This window comes from Lepidothrix coronata, unplaced genomic scaffold, assembly GCF_001604755.1.
Source record: "Lepidothrix coronata isolate B3197 unplaced genomic scaffold, Lepidothrix_coronata-1.0 Scaffold4, whole genome shotgun sequence".
NCBI classification, from domain to species: Eukaryota; Metazoa; Chordata; class Aves; order Passeriformes; family Pipridae; genus Lepidothrix; species Lepidothrix coronata.
Window position 1 is genome coordinate 10,605,913 of NW_016690184.1, and position 22,619 is coordinate 10,628,531.

The 22,619-nt window shown below is 37.7% G+C and overlaps 1 protein-coding gene across 1 annotated transcript in view; it reads right to left on the bottom strand.

Annotated features, from left to right (window-relative positions):
• Window positions 1-22,619, bottom strand: part of RNGTT (RNA guanylyltransferase and 5'-phosphatase) — a 174,203-nt gene that overhangs the window by 47,865 nt on the left and 103,719 nt on the right. Inside the window, exon 12 of the mRNA XM_017825292.1 lies at window positions 11,584-11,684. Coding sequence (XP_017680781.1) covers window positions 11,584-11,684 — 101 coding nt within the window. The remainder of the gene's footprint in view (window positions 1-11,583; window positions 11,685-22,619) is intronic.

Consider the following 22,619-nt stretch of genomic DNA (forward strand, 5'->3'; position numbering starts at 1 on the left):
ATGCAGACTTGAGAGGGAAAAAATAAAATAATCAAATTCACTATCTAGTTTCACTCTCCTCATTCCAATCTTCTCTATCCTATAATTAGAGATATACATTATATTTCATTTATAATCCACTGATAAATATTTGCTCACAGTGCAATCTTTTAATACTTTGTGGAAAAAAAGGCTTTAAGTATGAAAATAGCCAAAGATTATAGCTTTGAAAATATTTAGTTGTCATAAGGGGGAAAAATGCCATCTGCTGGGTACAGCTGAGGACTGTCCTTTTCTTACTAACACACAATGATGCCCTGAGAGTTTTCTCTTCACTTCAGAATTCATTTTTCCCCATCTTGAAAATTGATACAGATACATGCATTGCTTTTGAGGAGCATGTAATAGCGACCTAGTTAAAATTCTGTAGCAAAAACTTCTTATTGTCACACCTCTCAGAGGCTGGGAGGTCTGAGAGACCTCACAGTCTTCACAGGAGAGGTGTTCCAGCCCTCTGATCATCTTTGTGGCCTCCTCTGGACTCGTTCCAACAATTGTTTCTTTAATTCCAAACACCGTGGAAAAATACTTATTTTTCAGATCTGTATAGGATGACTAGCATTGGAATAATAATGCTTTTGATCTTTCAAGAACATTAGAATTGTCTCTTAACATCTCCCCCAATTCTTCAAAATGCCTTTTTATCTTCACAGACATAAACTTTAATTGCAGTTAGGCAATTAAAAAATTATTCAGCTTATACATACAAAGCAGAGCAACACACTGGCATTTGCTTCTCTATTAGTCATATCCAACTTTTCTACCATTCATAAGCCAGTGATGGAACATTGGTTGGTGGAGTACAGATGCAGAATTAGTTATTTACCTAGTTTAAAACCATGAAACCAAGGCACTTAAAACCACATATAAAGCAGTAAAATATCAAAAATAAGTGGAGAATGTCCAGTTAAGAAATATACTTGTATGAAAAGAGTTAAAAATCAGAAATAGAAAAGTCTGATTTAATAAAATGGATAAGCTTATAAATTAGGAAGTATGACAAAAGGTGGATAGGGTTTCCATATGGAAATATGAGGAAGAAAAGAGTTGTTTTGATTCATAACATACAATGTGATTCTTTTACAATTCTGTTTTTCTTTTTAATTTTATAACAAAGTAGCAGCTGTCACCTGTGTGTGTATACACACACATATGCATATAGGTATATATATTTATAAATAAAAAATTCTGATTCATTTCATATGAAGCTGAACCAGCTTACAATCTAGGAAATCTAGGCTTCAAAGCTGAAACAAAGGCTTATTTCTCACACATACAACGATGCTAAAAATGAAGTAGCTCCTGTGAATGTACATATATTCTTGTGTTTAAGATACAAGCCTTGAAGTTCATTTCAGAATAGAATTCAGCACAAAACCGTGTTTGTGTATCACGCTCACTGTCATAAGACTGCTTTGTAAAAAGCAAGCGAGCATAAAGAGCATGAAAATAAGGAATTTTGGCCTTTTTAAGACCCTCTAGAAGGATGACGTGCTTACATCTATTGTTAGATGGAAACAAAACTCTACTGACAACTATTAAATGCTTTCTACAAATTCCCAGTCAAAGTGCAGTATGCACACAAGCTCTACACCTCACACTTACTGTTCTTTTCCCTATTGCTTATGTAAGTAACAATGTGGATCTCCATTACCATTGACTCATTAGGCCTCAATTATGCAAAACAGTCTCCCACAGACAGATACATGCACCTCTAGCCTGATTTTAATATCTTTCTATGATAGGATAAGCATCTTTTACCAGAAAAAAAGCTACAAGCTGTGTATTAGTTAAAAGGACAGCAAGTGTGAATTACCAAGCCTAAGGCAGATCCTAAGTCGTTAAACAGACACCAAAAATCCAATTTATTTTCTCAAAACGCAAATGTTCCTTAAAATGCTAATTTTTAAAAAATCATCACATACGTGTATATATATATATATATTTTAAATCAATCATCACAACTTGAATCCCTACAAAACCAGAGATAATTATCCTGAAAAATAATTAAGTCGATTTCCTTTCTAATGTCTCTGAAGTTGTAAGATAAGCATGTGTACCAAGAGTTTGTTTTCATTATCAAAGAGGGAAGGTGAAACTGCTGATAATCTCCCAGTATTTTAAAAGCCCACAGTTGCATGCATACCATATTGATAACACTGTCATGGCAGAAATGCAAACAATCTGCATCAGGGTCATTTATTTTGTTGACACATTTTGCTGATTCCTAAGTACTCGTGAATTCAGGAAGACACGAAAAGCTAGGCTCCTAATTCCTAAACCAATTTCAAAACATTCTGATGGTATCAAAGTAAACAGAATGGTACTCTTGGAACTCAAACTGTCATGAATTATTTTTATCTTTAATATATTCATTATTTAGTACTTATATCTGTTCTTTTATGATTTGTGAGTTTGGCATTATCAGAAAATTAAGTAATAAGATGCTCAGAGTAAGACTGATGAAGAGTAGAAACATGTACAGTATCTTTGCCTGTCCAGATTGTTTGCTCTACTCTACCATGGTGATAATTTATTTTCCCTTTTAGTTTGCTTTATTCTTCTTTAAAATATACCACAGCACACAAGGAATTCATCTGAGCTGAGGTTTTTTCCCTTAAATGCACGTTCCATAGAACCACAGAATGGTTTGGGTTAGGAGGGACCCTAAGATGATCTAGTTCCAACCCTCCCTCTATGGACAGAAACACCTTCCACTAGACCAGGTGGATCAAAACCCCATCCAACGTGGCCTTGAACACTTCCAGGGATGGGGCATCCACAGCTACTCTGGGCAACCTGTGCCAGTGCCTCACCACGCTCACAATAAAGAGTTTCTTCCAGATATCTAGTCTAAACCTCTCCTCTTTCAGTTTAAAGCCACTTCTCCTTGTTCTATCACTACCTGCTCTTGTCAGTAATCCCTCCCAGTTCTCTCAGTCTGTCTTCACAGGAGAGGTGTTTCAGCCCTCTGATCATCTTTGTGACCTCCTCTGGACTCGTTCTCACAATTGTTTCTTTAATTCCAAACACCATGGAAAAATACTTATTTTTCAGATCTGTAATAATTCTATAATAATGCTCTCTTCCAAACATGGTTTCAAATGTACTAATCTGTAAACCCAAAAAATAGACTATAAAATCTCATTAAGCAACAAACAAAACCGAAACACAAACACACACTTCAAAAAAACCCCAAGCAACTGAATATTAATTCACACTATAAACAATTAATGGAGAAAAAATATTCTACATTAAAGTTCCATTCAAGGCATGCTCACAAAATCTAGAAAATATCCCTTGTTTGAAGAAGAACAAATAGTCACTACACACAAAAATGCAAAAAATGTATTTCAAATAAGCTCACACCAATTTCTAAAATCCATTTAAAGTACTTTGACCAGGATGTTCACAAACACTCTGTAATAAGTCCTGTAATTTAAAAAGTTTATATGTACTGGTGAAAAAGAAAAATATGTTCACATCTGAGTTTCAGTAAGTCTGAGAGCAGCATATCTACTGTTCAAGCTATAGCAAAAGGAAGATGAACATTTATCATCCTTATTTAAATTAGACGGTGCTTAAATTATGTATCTGGCCAACCTTTACAGCACATAACAAAGAACAATATCAAATTCCTGTTTATGAATAATGGATGCTATTTTACTTTGCAACTCAAAAATCTTCTCAAAAAAGACAACTGTCTTTTTAAATACATGTACAGTGAGTATTCTGAAAAATCTCCATTTACAGTAAGGAAAGCATGAAGAAAGAAAAAAATGTTTTAAAATATGTAGTAGTTAAATGTCTAAGTTTCATATGATTTGCAAAATATTTAACATCTGATCTGAAAATAAGCTTAGAGTAATTCTGATTGGCAAGGACCTTTGCATGTCATCTGCCTCATGCTCAAGACATCTGCCTCATGCTCAAGTTACATCAGGTTGTTCACAGGCATATCCAGTTAATTTCTGAGTGCCTCTGAAGATGAAGCCTCCACAGCTTCCCAGACCACTACAGTGTTTGGTCTTTCTCACACTGTTTCTCCTGTTGTCCTCCTAAAATTTGTGTCCTTTGATTTTCATTTTTGCAACATGAACCTCTGAGCAATGTGGCGTCATCTTCCCTATAACCTGCCATTAGGGAGTAGTAAACAGCAGTAGAGTATTATCCAGCCTTCTCTTATTTGGACAGAGGAAACCCAGTTCTCTCTCTCTTTCTTTGTATGTAATGTTCTCCAATCCCCCCACTGTTTTGGAGGCCCTCCATTGGACTTGCTCCAGCACATCAATGTCTTCATCAAACTGGGGAGCTCAAAACACGATGCAGTACTCCAGATGCGGTCTCACAAATGCCAAATAGAGGCAAAGACTCATCTACTCCACTGTCTTTGCCACAAGGGCTAACTGTTGCCCCAGTTTCAAAGTTTTGCCTTCCAGTACCCTGAGGTCCAGTTTGCTTAAGTAGTCCCTACCTTAAACTTCCTCACCCAGTTTCCCAGCACCCTGCCATGAGAAAAGCCTAAGAGCAGACCTTGCCAGTCAAGACCAATGCAACAGCGGCAGTGTGTACCCTCAGCTCTTTTGTATCTTATTCACTCTCTAGTGCTGCATCAGCATCACACCATTTCTTTAAGTCTTCCTTTCATTACCAAGGTACTTGTGGACATCATTGACTTACCCACAACTCCAGCTGAGTTACGGCTTTCCTAATTCCTTCCTTCTACACCTAAACATTGTTTTTATGTTCTCCATGGAGGTCTATCACTGTTTACAGCTTCCACACATTTCATTGCTTGGATGAGTTCACTTTAAAAATTTGAGCAAGTTGTACCTGTCTGCCATACCTGCTTGTCTTTTTGCATAGGGAAAAGTATGTCCTTGTGCATTTTGAGGAGGCTGTCCTTGAAGATCAACCAGCTGCCTCTGCAATTCACGGGACCTGCCACGGGATACTACCTCTATTCCTTGAAAAAGCCAAAGCCAACAATTCTGAAGTCCAATATAATTTCTCCACTGCCTGCTTCTCTCACTTCTCTCAGATTATACCACCTTACAGTTGTTTAGCTGGGAGTGGCATCAGTCCTCCATTTCGACATTCACAAGTAGCAAGAAACCTAAGCTACAGGGCCAAATAGGAATAAAATATCAATCCAAATGTAAATTAGGAGAGAGAAGTACATGGGAGATAAGAAAATTTTAAAGATGTGGTATCTGGGAGCTTTTCTTTATCTCACTTAGAGATAGAAGTGGATCTTTAACAGAGTGGATAATCATTATGATAGCTTACATGAGCAACTGGAAAGACTAAGGCAGCAGCTAGTTCAAAAAAAGGAACAGGGTCTATAAAACATACAAGGCTACATTTACATCCTAATTTGCAATCGTACAGATAATTTTAGGATGATATGAGGCAAAGCTTTTAAAAATCTGGAGAAATGAGTAGCTAAAGTAGAATAATCATCTGACAGATGGAGATTGCCCAAGGCTGCCACTCGAACATATAAAAAGATGAGGCTGAGTTCATTTTTGAAATCCAACATTAGAAATTCCAAGAGCATCCTTAGTATTAGTTGTGGAAAGTACAACATTATGCTTGGTGTATCAGAGCACAAATAGAGGTTAGATTCAAATCCTTAGTTTGAAAATAGTTTTTAAAACCTGAAGCTTTACAAAAAGATTTTAATATCCTCCTATAAGCAATATAACATAAATATTTACAGCATAGCACCTAGGTAAAATGTTTGTCTACCAGTTTCCATCGCAAGGCCAATGGTGGCATTCTGAATTAGCTCCAGCTTTCCTTCAACCCCAGTCCTTTCTAGTTTACAAAACAAAAAGAGAAGATCAGTTCCAAAAAAAAAAAAAAGAAAACATCCACTTGCCTGTAGTCGTGATATCTGTATCTTGTTGTTGATTTGTAATTACCAATGTATCCAAGAATTTAAGCCCCCACTGTCCTTGAATGTACTGTGTTTTATCTCCCATTTTTTATTACTTGACAATGTCCAAGATAACCAGAACTTTGCCTAAATACTGTTTGTTTGGTTTTTTCCCCCATGTGGTCTAGTTAATCACAGATACAGTAAAAAAAAAAGGTAATACAGACTTGACACTTGCAAATAGTGCATGTCTACTTCAGATTACTAACTTTTTTAAAAAGAGGAGTATATCTTAGAAGATGAGTAAAATCCTTGATGCTTTCCAATACTTCAAGATACTATATAATATTATCCTGTGATTTGAAATGGTAACAAATCGACTCAGTTAAGATACTAATTCACAACCAACAAACCCAAAACTTTGCTTGTAATTTGATTTTAGCATCTCTGATTCAGATAAAACCAAGGGAGTTGCACAGGCTAATTAAAAATCTGTAAAAGGAAGCATGGACATTTAAGAAATTCTAGTTATGGAAGCTACCAGAAATCTGGCACTATGTGGCATTTTCAGTTGATATTTGTGACATTTAAATAAGACTCAGAGTCAGTTTGGGGTTTTTTATTTATTTAAAGAAATATACTTAGAAGCAGACACTTTGAGAAAAAGCATCTCTACTATTTAAAAGTAGTCTTCTCTCTAATATAAGTGAGATGCTGCACACAGCAATTAAATATCCTCCACATTCTCTTCTGATAGGGTTGTTTAACTTGTAGGTTATTTGGAAATAGAGTTAATGTGTTTAAGTCCCTCTTGTTTTATTTTCTGTGAGTATCATCATAATTTAGGAAAAATACAAGGTACTGTTATATAATCACTTTGCATTGCTTACGTGAGAACATTATACTAGTAAACCTGAAATGAAAAAGAAGTGTTTTACCAGAGACAAACAATGAAGTACTCTCCTGTTTAGCTGATTTAATCAGTTTCTGTTTGTTATTGGAGAGCTTGTGTGTTTGGTTTTAGGGTTTGGTTTGGTTTTGGTTTTTTTTAACTAAAAGTAACTGTTTTGATGCAATGAGAAGAGACTGAGAGAGAGCATAAGCTGAAATTCTTGCAAACACAACATAAAAAGAGTTAATCTAACCATCATCCTGACACTTGGAAAGGTTGGACTATGATAATACACAGGGGACAATTACCAAGGCTCAGCTGATCAGCTGTAACTCAGTAAGGTGCAATAATGCAATTTCTTTCAAGTATGTGCACTGAACAGGAGTGTTGGTATTAGTTTACTGAGGTTACAGAAACCTTGCCTTTCTTTGGGATGCAGTAGTATCTCTTTTCTTTATGTTTACTCTTTGTTATGAGATCTTCATCTTTATAGGGCTTATTCTAAAAATACTTCACAGATCGTAATCCCAATACCTCTTTCTAATTCAATGGCAAAACTCCCTCCAATATCAATAGTGAAATAACTGAACCCTAGATAAAAACAATTGGTCATTCATCCGTAACTGAACTACATCTGGGGTGAAACAGCAGCTATTTCGCAGTTAACATTTCTATTGTACACTAATCTGTGGATGGCAGTGCTCAACTGAAAACACAGGGGAATTTACGTAGATGGAAAATAACCATATTGACTAAAATCTGGCAAACTCCCTAGAGGTAACTCTTGTATTCAGATGAAAAATGCACAAGATTGTTTACAATTGTTCAGGATCTCAATTACATATGCTAGCTAAAAGACATGTCCAACAGCTGACAGAGCTCTAATCTCATGCTGCTGAATAAATAATGCTCCTATATGCTTTTTTCACTATTTGAGTGAGCAGGTAACTATAAATACAAGGGCTTAATGGTTGGAGTTTTGCAATACAGGTTCAGTCTGTATCACTACTGCCCAGGCTGTAAGCTGTGATAAGATCACACACAACTGTAGCACAGGTTTAGCTGTCTGCATTTCAAGTTTTAAAGATGAGCCTGTAAATCAGAACTGAGGAATTGGAAATTACAGACAACCCGTTTCCATTATTTCAAGCTGTTAAGTATTTGAGATCAATACTTTAACTTCAGCTCCTCATTTGTCAGTAAGAGATCAATACAATGGCATACCTTCTACTTCCGTAAATATTACTTGCTTAACTGTGCCAAAACAACACACAAATTCAGTTACAGTACTTTAGTCACATCTGTATTACTCTGCTGTCAAATGCCTGACAAATGTACCATCTGAATAGCAGATCTCAGAGGGTAGTGATCAGTGGCACAGGGTCCAGTTGGAGGCCTGTCACTAGTAGTGTCCCCAAGGTTCGGTACTGGGCCCAGTATTGTTCCAACTTATTCATCAATGACTTGGACAAAGAGGCAGATGCCTCCTCAGCAAGTCCATTGACAACACCAAGCTAGGAGGGGTGGCTGATACCTCAGAATTTTGTGCAGCCCTTCAGAAGAGTCGACAGGTTGAAGAGATGGGCAGAGAGGAACCAACTAAAGATCAACAAAGGAAAATGCAGAGTCCTGCACCTGGGGAAAAATAACCCTGGGCAACAGTACCTGCTGGGGTACTGGTGGAAAGCAGCTCTGCAGAGAAGCACCTGAGGGCGTTAGTGGACAACAAGCTGTCCATGAGCCAGCAGTGGCCCTGGTGGTCAAGAAGGCCAAGGGTATCCTGGAGGGCCTTAGAAAAAGCATTGCCAGCAGTTTGAGGGAGGCGATCCTGCCCCTCTGCTCAACCCTAGTGAGGCCTCATCTGAAGTGCTGTGTCCAGCTCTGGACCCCTCAGTACATGAGACACATGGAACACGTGGAGTGGGTCCAGTGGAGAGCAACAAAGATGATTAAGGGACTGGAGCATCCCTCTTGTGAGGAAAGGCTCAGGGAGCTGGGCTTGTTCAGTAACAAGAAGATACTCAGTGAGAGGGGACCTCATCAATGTCTACAAGTATCTCAAGGGAGAGTGTCAAGATGATAGAGCCAGGCTCTTCTTGGTGGTGCTGAGCAATCAGACAAGAGGCAATGGGCAGAAACTGATGCACAGGAAGTTCCAGTAGAATGTGAGGAAGAACTTTACTGTGCGGGTGTCTGTGCCCAGAGAGGTTGTGGAGTCTCCCTCACTGGAGATATTCAAGAACTGTCTGTGCCATGTGCTCTGAGATGTCACTGCTTTAGCAGGGAGACTGGACAAGATGACCCACTGTGGTCCCTCCCAACCTTACCCATTCTGTAATGCTGTGATTTCAGATTACTGAAGAAGAAAGCTTTTTTTACCCAAAAAGTTGAAACAGTATCACTGCTTGCTTTTAATCTTAGTGTGGTGGGAGGAGGCAGGAAGCCTAATTCATGTTAGAATTGCCAGTAGCAAAACATTCAGTTCATCAAAACAGATTTTTTAGTTATATCACAAATCACCCATTTTATTATGGCAGCACTCACAACTCAGGAACTGTCTTTATACAGTCTAAAATTAAAGATGCTTCTTTTAAAACCCTAGTCAACAACTTCAAAATCTGTATAATTCTCATGTTTTGTCAAATGAGTTCAGATTTTACCCAAATTAAAAACTGAAGCAGGCAAACCTGAAGTGTTTCATTCACTTTTTGCGTTTAATTGGGCAGAATCTACTATTTCATAGGTCATTATTTAAGATAAATACCTCTCTCCCAACAATAGTAAGTTATTATTTTCTACTCCATACTTCATTAACTTTTCTTTTTGTTGGATGAATGCACTTATGTTACTAGTAGCAGTCAACTGTCATATGAGATGAAGTGAAACTTACTTGAAATAACTGTACTTTATCAAATACCAGGTTTCTAAGACTTTTTTAAGGCACATGAGAGCAGCATAAACACTCACATATTTAAATATTCCATTAATTACAGACTAATTCAGGCAGTTGTTTCTACAATATAAGCAATGCACTGATTTTCACATAGCTGAAATATGATAGAACTTTTCTGAAAGCTTTTCCAATTCCACAGTGGATCAACCATTCTTTTAACAACTTGCTACTAATTGCTACTAACTTTTTAGAAATAGTTTTTTGCTGGCTTATGTTTTATAACCTCTTCATGTTCCAATCACATAATCTATGATGTAATATATTAAACATAACACAACAGCACTGACAGTTGCGTATTTTAAAACAGTCATAACTAATCAACCAATACTCATTTATTAGTGGGAAATAAAAACATGTTGTGTTTTGCTTCTGAATCACAGGCTACTACTGTATATTTCTAAACTCCAGCAGAACTAATAAGAATACTGTAATAAAAATAACTTCCTATCAAATAATGAGTAATTAAATTTTTTTTTACATAAATCTTTTGTATTACATTATCCTATGACTTAAATAAAAGCCAAAAAAGCATAAAATGTTTGTAAAGAGCTGATTTTCTGAAGTAAAACTTAAAACATTCCTGTATATTCTCTGAAAACGCTATGTTGTTACTGAGGACTTAACATTGCATTTTCAAATAAAATAATTTGAACAGATAATTTTGACCTCCTGAAATGCTGAGACATTATCAGTTGAGTCCCTTTTGCAGAATAAATCCCATATCCTTAAGATTCTCTCTATTCACCAAATATATTCATTAACATGACATGCAGATGTCTTAAAGTTAAATGGGCCATTATTAGGACACTGGAATATGCAAGAAATATATGAATTAATTGTTTAATCATATTGAGTTGCCTGTGGCACTAAGAAAAAGAAAAGCTAAATATCAGTATTTCACACTGTCAACTGAAATTGAGTCCCAGATGTTAAAAGACTAAATAACCTAAAAATCAATTAACTTCATTTTAAACAAAATCTTTTCCAAAGCAAGCTTTAATCTAGTGATTCAATCTTCCCCTTCCCCTCCCTGGCACAAAAGAACATGGAAATTGCCACTATTTAATATGTGCAGTGACTGAACTAAGCAAATAGTATGTAGAACCAATGCAAGATTTTCACATCTACTGCCATTACAACTCAGTGTTTTTGACTAAGATTTTAATGGCTTTTAAAGATAATACCAGAGAATTTTGGAATGGGCTGCCTAGGGAGGTGGTGAATTTACCATCCCTGGAGGTTTTTAAGATGAGACTGGATGTGGCACTTATTGCCATGGTCCAGTAACCACGGTGGTGTTGGATCAAGGGTTGGACTTGATGATCTCAGAGGTCTTTTCCAACCCAGTTGATTCCATGATTCTATGAATGCCTAATGAGTAAAAATGTCAGACTTTGTTTTTCTCTAAGAAAACAAATGCCATTTGTCACTGTGCACAATTCTGAAATAGAAGAAAGCTTAAGTTGTTATTATTTTGCATAAAATCAATGAAAAATAGTTATTTTATATTAGAATTCAAGCTAATACACTCTGCCTACTCTCAAAAACATATGGGCTAGTGCTAATTCCAAACGTGACTTTTTGTCAGAAATTTTATGAAAGTTAATGTAAGAATGAGTAAATTTACATTATAAACATCTGCCATTGTTTTCAGCACAACACTAATTACAACAGTTGCTTGTATTTTGAATGAACAAGGTCTAGAGAATATAGAAAGGCTTAGCCCCAGTAAGTGTCAAGAAATATCAGAGGAGAGATTAACTGCTAAGGGACATTCACACGAGTGTCATAAATTTAAAAAGGGAAGAGATTACATACCCCTCTCCACCAATTCTTGTTATCTTTAGACGAAAATCAACAGAGTTCAGGCTGGGTGGCTTCCATTTCAAAATATCATCGCATCGACCAGGCTTGTATTTCTGAAGTAAATTAAAATGCAGTTTAATTATGCTTATTGGTTTTCACTGGTTTTAAAAGTAACAATTCAGCCTTTCAGACTATATTAGCTGTCTCTAATGAATTACAATACTTAGTGACTGAAACAATGAATTCCATTACCATGGAGGTAGTTGTGCTTCACTACTTTATTTGCTGCTCCCTTTTAAAACTGCTTAGCACTGTAGCTAGGCCATTGAATATAATAAAAAGCTGAGAATGGAAATAAAAATTAGCATACTTCATTATCTCTCTCTGCCTGATGGAAAATTTCAAAAAAGAAAATAAGATAGCACAGAAAGAAATGAAAACACTGGTAGGACATACAGAAAAGATACATTTAAAATAATCTCGGCATTTTTGAACAATTTTATGAATGGTCTTTTTCTTATCCATGCTATTGGCTGACACATCATGAAAAGCCAGCAGCCACCATACTGCCACCTATCAGGAAGGCCTATCACATGATAGAATGAGAAATTTTACTTCTTTGATATTTATTCATCTACAGTGAGAAAATACATCCAATTTTACATGCAAAATAAAACCAACCATGAATATCCACTGTCTTTTGGAAAAAGAGCAATCATTAGTATCACACTGCACACAGGCTGTGTTAAGTATTCTCAAAATACAAAATTTACTAATGATAAACCTAACAGTTCTAGATTTAAAATGACAAAAACAGATGAATTTTCTGTTTTCTGATGTAAAGTTATTCTTCCCAAAATAAATGCAGCACATCTTACTTACCATTTCTTGCTGAAAGGACAGCATGTGACTTTTGCTAGACAGTAAGTAAAGGCAAGCTTCACATAATTGACACCCAAATCAGCTCTAAACATTTTTAGCCACAGTTCTGGTACACATGACAAAAATAACCCACTAACAGCTTCATCTGGAATTTCAATGTGGCTGGCTAGAGTGCATTATCTTTTCATTTTTGATCATCACCCTTAGACCCTTTGAGAGCAACAGTTTCAGGCTTTCAGTCTGGTTCCCATTCAGGGCAATATAAACCCATTTCTAACACCAATATTAGTCACCTGCCCAACTTCCTATTCTAATCATAAAACCAGTAAGATACAGTGTGATAAAGTTATGAAAGTTTCTTCCTTTTTCTTTCATTCTTTCTTTTCTTTTCTTTCTTGCTTCTCTTCCCAACCAATTTTCCCTCTATATGTTTCCTGTGTTAGTTACCTGTACACCTTATCAAAATGGATTTAGAAAAGTAATGTTTAAGCAATGTACAAAAACCAGAAAATCTTTTAGCAATAAGGAAATATTCCTTTAGTTGCGACCATACTGCTGTTCCCTCCCTCTTTTCTTTGGCTCTTTTCCATTCACCTGAAATATCTTAAAATTCCAATGATCTAATCTTTAGATTTTTATAGTAATGAAACTTATCTTGCTCTTTAGCTCTTTCCTCTACATTCCCAAACTAAAAATCTGCTATCATGCAGTATGGAGTTCAGAATATTTAAGGACTCATGGCATACATACCAACTGATATTAAATAGATAAATCAGAATAGAGAGAATATGATGCTTGGTAAAGCAATTAAGCTTTTCTGATCATAATTTTTATATATATAATGTTTTAAATACTGTTTATGCACTTAAATATATTTTGAAGTATTTGCATTCAATTTTACAGAAAGAAGATGGCACTGAAAGTTCTTTTTCAGCTAACTTTTCATGCCATTTTCTTGTACTTAGGCATGATATAGAGAGAATATGGAGTTAAATCCTACATAAATTTTATTAATAAAATATGTCCCAGGAATGACAGGACAGAATACAATGTTTGCAAAAACATTATTTGTTGCTTTCTCTCATCTGCAGTTTCTAATTTGGCCAAAGACAATTGCAACTAATAATTATTTGCTAAGTAATTCAAAGAAGAAATATGGGGAACAATCCTATTTGTGACAAATTTCTCCACAGATATTGAAAATTTAATTTATGAAACAACTGCCACAGCAGGTATGAAGAAACAGAGAGTAGAGTTGAGTAGATGAATTTGTTGAAACAGGTGTGATTTTGCTGTATGGAACAAAAGATTCATCTTAACAATTGCTCTTTGGTCCTTTAGAATGACTGAGGACTTCAACCAAAGGTGGTATTTGTCAATCATACACAGACACTAAAATCTTGTATTAAGCCTCTGTGCTGCATGGCTTCTAATTTATTGACTTTACTGTGAGGGTTCTGAGACACTGGAGACGTTTGTCCAGAGAAGCTGTGGATGCCCCATCCCTGGAAACATTTAAGGCCAGACTGGATGGAGCTCTGAGTAACTTATCCTAGTGGTAGCTGTCCCTGCCCATGGCAGGAGAGCTGAACTAGATGATCTTTAAAGTCCCTTCCAACTCAAACCATTCTATGATTCTGTGACTTGCAATAATCTTCCAACTAAGGCTTTTGCATTCATGAGTACTAAATATTTCCATAAACACAAGTCTTACTTTCTGGAGGAAGAGATAACAGGATTAAACACAGCCCATCTTGAAAACTAGAGGCCAAGATTTCCTCTCAGCAATATGAGAAAAATCAAAGGCCTTTAAGGGAAGACCAAAGGCTTCTTTCAAGTCAGCAGATTGTCCTATTCATATTTGCTTCTGCCTGGACCACATGACCTGAAAACACTAGACATCCCTTTAGAAAATTAATTCTTACCGACGCAAAAAGAACGAACTAACCTCTATGAGTCATAGCCTGAAACTCTGAGGAAGAGCTACAATCTTATATAACAACCTTACCTACTAGAGCTCTAGTGTCCTGACTCTGACAACAGCCAACAGCATGTGCTCAGGGCAGATGAAAAGCAGGGCAATTATATATGGTATTTTCTACTACTCTCTGAGAAACTATCCATTTTCAAGCTCAGAGACTTCCTGAAGTGGATGTGATTCAAATGTGATTCCTATGTGTTTAGTGATTTTCAGTTTCTCTGCATGAGCTTGTACAGCTCCCCAGTAAGACCGTGTAAACCTCCACCAATGCAGCACAATGTTTCACACACAGCCCGACTACACTGCAGGAAAAAACACTACCTTTTGTTTATTTTGAACCACTTTTTGTTGGTTTCAAAGACTTCAGCTCCATAGGGTTCATATTAAGAAAGATGCTGAACAACCAAACGCCACTGTTTCCATGCTACTCATAGTTTCATATGAGTCTCTATGCATGGAAATACACTGAGCTCAGAAGCTATCATTTTACATGTGCAGTTACAAAATTTTTCTCCACTTACATTACTCTACATTTATCTACATAGAAGTTTACAAACTGGTTTATCACTCAGCCCCTCAGTCTTGTAAGAGATTTACTATAATTCTCCACATTTAGGACCAGTCCTTGCTGATCCATCAAGAAAACACCACTTTACAATTCATCCAATTTTCAGGCTCGCTTATGTGCAGTACTGGTGACTCCCTTCCCTGGTGAGGACTGAACAGTACCCCAATCCCTTCACTCCTACTTTTTAACCAATTAGATATCTGTGTAAGAACCTTTTAAGTCTCACATCTACTTTAGTTTCTTCAAGAGTCTTTTATGAGAAATTTTGATAAGAGGCTTTCTGGAAGTCTTAAGTAGGAAAACCATATGATCCTTATTCAAATGAGTTTTGAACCCTTTGTTGGAAAGGCATAACATTCCTTTCAATAATTTATGTAATTTTCACCAACTATATCATGTTCACCCAGATCATAGAATCATAGGATCAGCTGGGTTGGAAGGGACCTCCAAGATCATCAAGTTCAATCCTTGATCCACTACCGCTGCGGTTGCTAGACCATGGCACTGACTGCCATATCCAGTCTCGTCTTAAAAACCTCCAGGGATGGAGAATCCACCACTTCCCTGGGCAGCCCATTCCAATGTCTGATTACCCTCTCTGTAAAGAAATTCTTTCTAATATCTAACCTAAATCTCCCCTGGCACAGCTTAAGACCATGCCCTCTAATCTTGCTGAGAATTGCCTGGGAAAAGAGACCAACCCCCACCTGGCTACAACCTCCTTTCGGGGAGTTGTAGAGAGTGATGAGGTCTCCCCTGAGCCTCCTCTTCTCCAGGCTGAACAGCCCCAGCTCCCTCAGCCTCTCCTCATAGGACTTGTGCTCCAGTCCCTTCACCAGCCTTGCTGCTCTTCTCTGGACCTGCTCCTGCACCTCAATATCCTTCCTGAACTGAGGGGCCCAGAACTGGACACAGTACTGCAGGTGTGGCCTCACTAGCGCTGAGTACGGGGGAAGAATCACTTCCCTGGACCTGCTGGCCACACCGTTCCTGATCCAGGCCAGGATGCCATTGGCCTTCTTGGCCACCTGGGCACACTGCTGGCTCATGTTCAGCTTCCTGTCAATCCAAACTCTCAGGTCCATTTCTACCTGGCTATTCTCCAGCCACTCTGTCCCCAGCCTGTAGCACTGCATGGGGTTGTTGTGGCCAAAGTGCAGGACCCAGCACTTGGCCTTGTTGAACCTCATCCTGTTGGAATCAGCCCAACTCTCCAACCTATCCAGATCCCTCTGTAGAGCCTTCCTGCCTTCCAGATGATTGACACTCCCCTCAGCTTAGTGTCAACTACTGTATTCCTTATTGCTGTTTCTACTCCTTTTTCCAGTCCAGATACCAAGCTTACAGAACTTATTTCTTCCCCATTCTTCCACGACACCTGCTCCCACCATCATTTTTTTTTAAATGTACTGTATTTTCTACCCTCACATGCTTAGGCAACAATGTATATTTTTCACACAGTCTGTTTCCTAGACTAACAAGTTACACCCTCCTAAAAGTCAATAAGAAACCAACTTCACAACAGACAAGGACAACTATTCCAAGATCAGTAGTGAAAAGCGATGTTTTGACAGGATGTATCTGCGTACCTGTAATTACACTGATGGATCCACAATTTTGACTAAAGTTTAATTATAAATTTAATTGGCTGGCTTGCTTGAAGGGCAGTGGGGGAGGATTTGCTCTTTAAGATGGAGATATTTTCTTTACCTCTAATACCAGCACAGTGTGAAACATGCCTCAGCTAGACATTTTGTCCTATCAATAAATAAATTGAGGAAAGATAATCTCTACCCCACTTCAAGTTAGTCAAAAAGATCTTACTTAGAAAGCAGTGGCAAAAAATATCCTCTTTTGACTATTACATTTAATTTTGACCATTATCAAAACAACAGCCTTCTCACTTCACAATTTGTTAATACTGAGCACCTGGCAAAGGTAACACGTAATTTACAGGTATCTTTCAGAAACAGTTACAAAAGCTTAGATAAGCAATTAAGATTTCAAAACTCATATTGAGAACAAGTTATACAGCTCCCCCCTGCCCCTCCCCAACTTCTGTTACCAAGAAAGACAGAAATTCACACAAGTCTAACTTCAAATGAGAATTCATCTAAAGGATTAATAATCCCTGAAAAAGAGATTACTTTTTGTAAAAGGTGAGCCCATACACACAATACAGCAGTAATAAGTTATTGAGTTTGACTGCTAAGTGCTAAATCAATTTCTTTAAACATGAGCTGAAGCCAAACAAGAATTCTGCTTGTTAAGTATGTGAAAACTTCACCTTAGATGAATCACTGCATACTGCAGACCTGTTCTGCCTGAAGTTATTCTTTATTTTAATTCCAAACCAAAATGTGAAGCAATCTGTTTGAGATCAAACTACACCCTAGCATTTTAAATATAGCATTCATAGCAATGATATCCTCAACACCACCCCCCAACAAATATGTATGTACATGACTACTTCTAAAATGTCAGATCCCCATCATCTCAAATACAAAGTTCATGTTTCAATCTGAAACCTTTCAACCTAGTCCAAACACAAAAATTAGAACTCCACACCAAAAAAGGTACATAGATAAATCAGAAACTATCTCAAATAGCTTTAAAGAATTGGACTAGGTGACCTCCTGAAGTCCCTACCAACCTAAATTGTTCTACAAAACTGTATCTCTCTTAGGTTGGTTGTGCTTTTAGCAGCCATACTCAGTGCTAAATTACACCCGCATTTTAGTTGGCAAAAGTAACACACTTTCAACACAAATCCCCCAGTTGTACCTACTTAGTACACGTTAGTTGCAATAGCCAGGCAGCTCTGGTGCACACAAATTGGATCCCATTAATGTAAAACTAAACTTGAAGTTTCTCCTCAGGAACATACCTAATGCACTTCACACCAAAGTACAGACTCTGCAGGCCAAGGCAGAGGCTGTACCATTGCTGTGCTACCTTACACCTACACAGCACAGACAAACCTGAGCTGTGAAGATATCCTGTGCCATGCTGAAATGCTGCTTCAAAAAAATAAGGGTATCGGTGCTTTCAGTTAGCTATGAACCCTGAGTTCTTCAATTTTTACAGCTTTGCCACTCACCATCTACCTAACTTTTCATTTATCGTAGTAGTAGTAGTAGTGTCAGTGCCCTACCTTCTGTGGCCATTGTGGCCTGGTAGAACCTCAGGCCCTTTCTCTTTTCATCATTCTTTTCTTTTTCACAACCTTCCATTCCAGTCAGCGCTTCTCCCAAAAGGAGTGATAGACCACCTCAGTCTCCTAGAAGGTTGATCTTGGCCCATTAGTACTTGTCAGACTGTGCTAGTGGACCAACAGTTTCCCCAAAAGCAGAATAACTGACAGAATCAAGAGGTTACTAACCTCAGGGGGGCTGTAGTGCAGGCAAGAGCAAAATAATGACCCTAAATCTCAGGTGCACATCCAATACCCCGGGATGCAGAATCACCACTGAAAACAGCTCAACAGAAAGTCCATCCTCTGGCATCACTCTTAGGATGCTAAATCCTGCTGATTTATAACTTCCAACTCCATAGGTTCAAGTGGGCCCACTCCACTCTGAGTGGAGAACGACTTTAGCACTGCAGGGCAAAGTGATGGGCTGCTGGTCACATTGAACCTCAATTCCCTCCTCTATCCCAAAGTAGTAAGTCTACTTCCACTCTTCTTTCACAGCTGCCCATAGTGGGATAAACTCTTTTCTCCTCTCCTTTCAGATCAAGAGAAAGACTGGCCCTCAAAGCTCCCAGTTTTGTTATCTGAACTTTTGTGGACACACTTCTTGTTTATTGGAGATAGTCTCACACTAAGAGGATAAAATTTCACTCCAAATAGCTTCTTTGCATGGGATAGATGTTTCTGCTTAGTATTTTGTAGGAGGAAGAGTGAGGTTGGTTTCTGGGACTGCATTCTGGGCAGGCAGTCTGGGCTGTGGGGTGGTGTTGAGTCACCATGAAGACACCCACCTGGAGATTGAGTAACTTCAGCCTAAGTCTAGACACAACAAATGATTTCTCCTAGGGACTGAAGAGGTGGTGGGGTGATCAAGAGAGAAGTTCATGCCTCATCAAGAGGAGGAAGAGAATGTTTCCTTGACACGGGTGGGTGCCTTACTATCCCACAAACCCCAATCAGCCAGTTCTACCTCCCTAACCCTTAATAAATACAATCCTACAAAAATGCAAGCAGCAGCTAACACAGGCCACCTTACATTTCCCTTCCTCCACACCTTCCCTCGCTCCTTCCAAATGACAGGAAGCCAGGAAACAACCCAGCTCTTTCTTGTCTCCTAAATGGCACAGTGCTGCTACTTATCAGCTATAATTTACCCTCAGTAAACTGGTCAGACCCAGCCCTGCAAAGTATCCCAAGGGCTGCAAAGCATCCCAAGGGGCTGCAAAGCTGGCAGCTGCACGCACATACTAATTCAGAAAGGAGGTTGAAAAAAAAGGGCATAGAAAGCTCAGGGAAGATTTGTTTGCATAGCCATGCTTGCCCAAGAGGTATGGAAGGTTGAGTACCTTTGAGGCATGAGGGGAGAGCAGGTGGGAGGGGATGAGTTAACAAAGACAACTACTGGGAATCTACCTGAATTCTTTTAAATCAGTAAATGTAGTTTGCCATGTTGCAAATGACGTTATGATCTAACCACAAGGAAAATGCAATAAACTGCAATAAAGTTTACTTGAACATGAAATATACATACTAAATACAAAACTTTACACCTCTAATAATTTAAATTTCAAATAATATATTTTAACACCGAGAAAAAACTTCTGTCATTACATCAATGATATTCTCATATTTAGTTAGGAAGAAGACTAAAAGCACTTTCAAAACATTTTAAAATGCTTCAGGTTCATGAACAATAAGAACTACTTAAGCTGTATACATTACCCATATCCATTACCAATATTCTTCTATGTTTTAATTAAATGGTTTGAAAGCAATTTTATTCAACATGATGCTTAAGTTTTCATTTGAAAGCAAAAAGGTGACTATGGCAAACCTATAATAGCAACAACAAATCTGCTTCTCTTTCCCACTCAAAACAGTGTTAAATGTTTTCTCTGAAGAGCTCTATTTAATTCTGAGGCCTCTTAATCCATAGAGCAGCTGCTAGCCTGCCCAACCGAATAGTTTGCATTCAGCTGGGTAAACATAAAGACAGAATAATTACCCAAAACGTGTTCTTATTTTCTTGCAGTGCAGACCTTGGATCATTTTAAAGAACCAAAAGGATCAATTATAATCAATTATTTCAAGCTAGACTTTATAAAGTGATGGGCTGAAAACACAGAAGTTGCTAATATTGTTGACAGATTATGTGACTAAGTCACAACAATGGATCAAGAAACCACAAGATCAAAGACAACCATTGACTTCAATTGTATATTCATAGATTTTTAAGACTGGAAACTATTATTGAGCTCATTGAGTCAGCTCTGTTGCATACAGGACAGAGAAACTTGAACAATGATGTTTATATCAAGTTTATAATCTTATCTAAACTATAATGATGTTTCTATCAAGTTTGTAATTCCTATTCAAAACCAGCACTCCTTTATGAAAGATGCCAAGTGATAAAGAAATCTCAATACATATCCAGGGATGTTAACACAGTCATTTATTACACTTGTGCTTAAAAATGCTGCATGCTTATTTCTACACTGAGTCTTGTTAATGCCTTATTTTAGACTGAAGACTGGCTCTCCATGTAATTACTTCCCTTTTTTAAGACAAAATTAGTAAGTTTGAGTCTTACTGCATGGGTAATCTTCCAGTTGGCTAATATACACATCCTCCTAGTGTAATTGCACAAAAGCCTTTAGAAGAGTGGGCAACAGAACTGAACCTACTATTCCAATATTCTTTTCATTGTTTATGTATACAGCAGTACACAAAAATAAAGTGCATTTGTACTTTGTATTCTTTTGCATCTGGCTGTATTCAAGCACCACTTGAACATCATAAGTTTAAGTGATTCAGGTTAGCCTACATGATTGATTCTTTTGGGAAACTAGGTAAGTTTATTGAAAAGGTTCAAAATATTAACATGACCGTAAAGATATATGCAAAATCCCAACCCTATCATTAAAACCCTTCACGGTAACTGTCACAAAAAAGGAAAAAAAAAAAAAGAACCCCCCAAACAAGATATTAACATCTACTTGAGGAAATAAGCAGTTACACTGTGACCCTTCAAATATTCTGCCTTCTGTCGCTCCCAGCGTCCCTTCTCAGTTCCAACTCCTTCTGTTCCTCAAAGCACCCATACAAACAACTTACATTCTCCCCATATTTCCCATGGACCATCACTGCAATAACCTCTGTTCTTCCCCACGTATTCTACCTTTTTTTGTCTGGTAAAAAGCTAAGCAAAAGGTAACATGGCACCAGAAGTCTCTTGGTCATTGATAGGTAAATGTGATTAATGCTTGTTCTTGCTGTATAGTGAGCAGGACACTGAGAACTGGAAGAAAGAGATATACTAGTCTGATCACAGGCCCACAACACTCCCTGGATGAGGAGCAGAAAGTCCAGATTTTCCTACTGAAGTGTGAGGCAAACACATGATTTGAGAAGACTGCTTTGAGAGTCTTGGGCTCATCCCTAACTCACATCCCTGGAGGTAAAGGCAAACTGTGTTGTACACAATGGCATTTATGGTGTTTGGTGGTGATCACTGGTGAAGCAGCATACCCATGCAGAAAGCTACTTTGCATGTTGACCTAGGAGACAAAGGAGATTAATGTCCAAGAGCAAAAGCCTCCAGATTCAAAAAACAGGGTGGCTGACTACAAAGAGTGATGCACAGAAAAAGTGACTAAATTAATGTATTGATCTAAAGTGGACAATGGAAATAAACATCTGGATAACACTATTGACTAAGACCAAATATCAGATAATAATAGAAAAATATTATTGCTTATTCTTGCATTAAACCATCATATTTAGTTTTTTTTTAAAATACTTCAGAGCTGGCCAAACTGACTATCTGTTACACATCAAAATCTTTATTGATGTCAACATTTGCCAAATACATTCCACATACAACAAGAGGCAGGAAGAGAACTCTTAGAAAGTCTCTTGCTGGGGTCTGAACATGTCAAGGGACCCTGGACATCCCACAGACACTGGTCACACTAGTTTTCACCTGGCTCCACTCTTTAAAGTAGCTAGAAATAATCATCAGTGTCTTTATCATCACTGTTGTCCCATCCTGCCCTTGTGCTGCATCTCCCCCCTAGAACAACCATTGTACTGCTCACAAAGTACCACTTGGCCATTGTGCACATCTAAAGACTCTGAACCAGGTTCACAAACAGCTGAATTACAGATTAAAAAAACAGCTTCATTAAAATAAAGTTCTACACCCTAATTCTGCAGCTTAGGAAATATTATTTAGCCTCATAAGAACTAATGGGACTAATGTGAGTAACCATGATTGTTAAGGAAAAGAATTTCTGAAATTGTTTCCAATTAGAAATGTATCTGCAACTGCTCCCAAGAAAAAGTATTTTTCCTACAAATAGCTTGGAGAAATTCAGACATATTAACAAAATGTTCGATACCTCTGAACCCAGCTGAGAAAACTT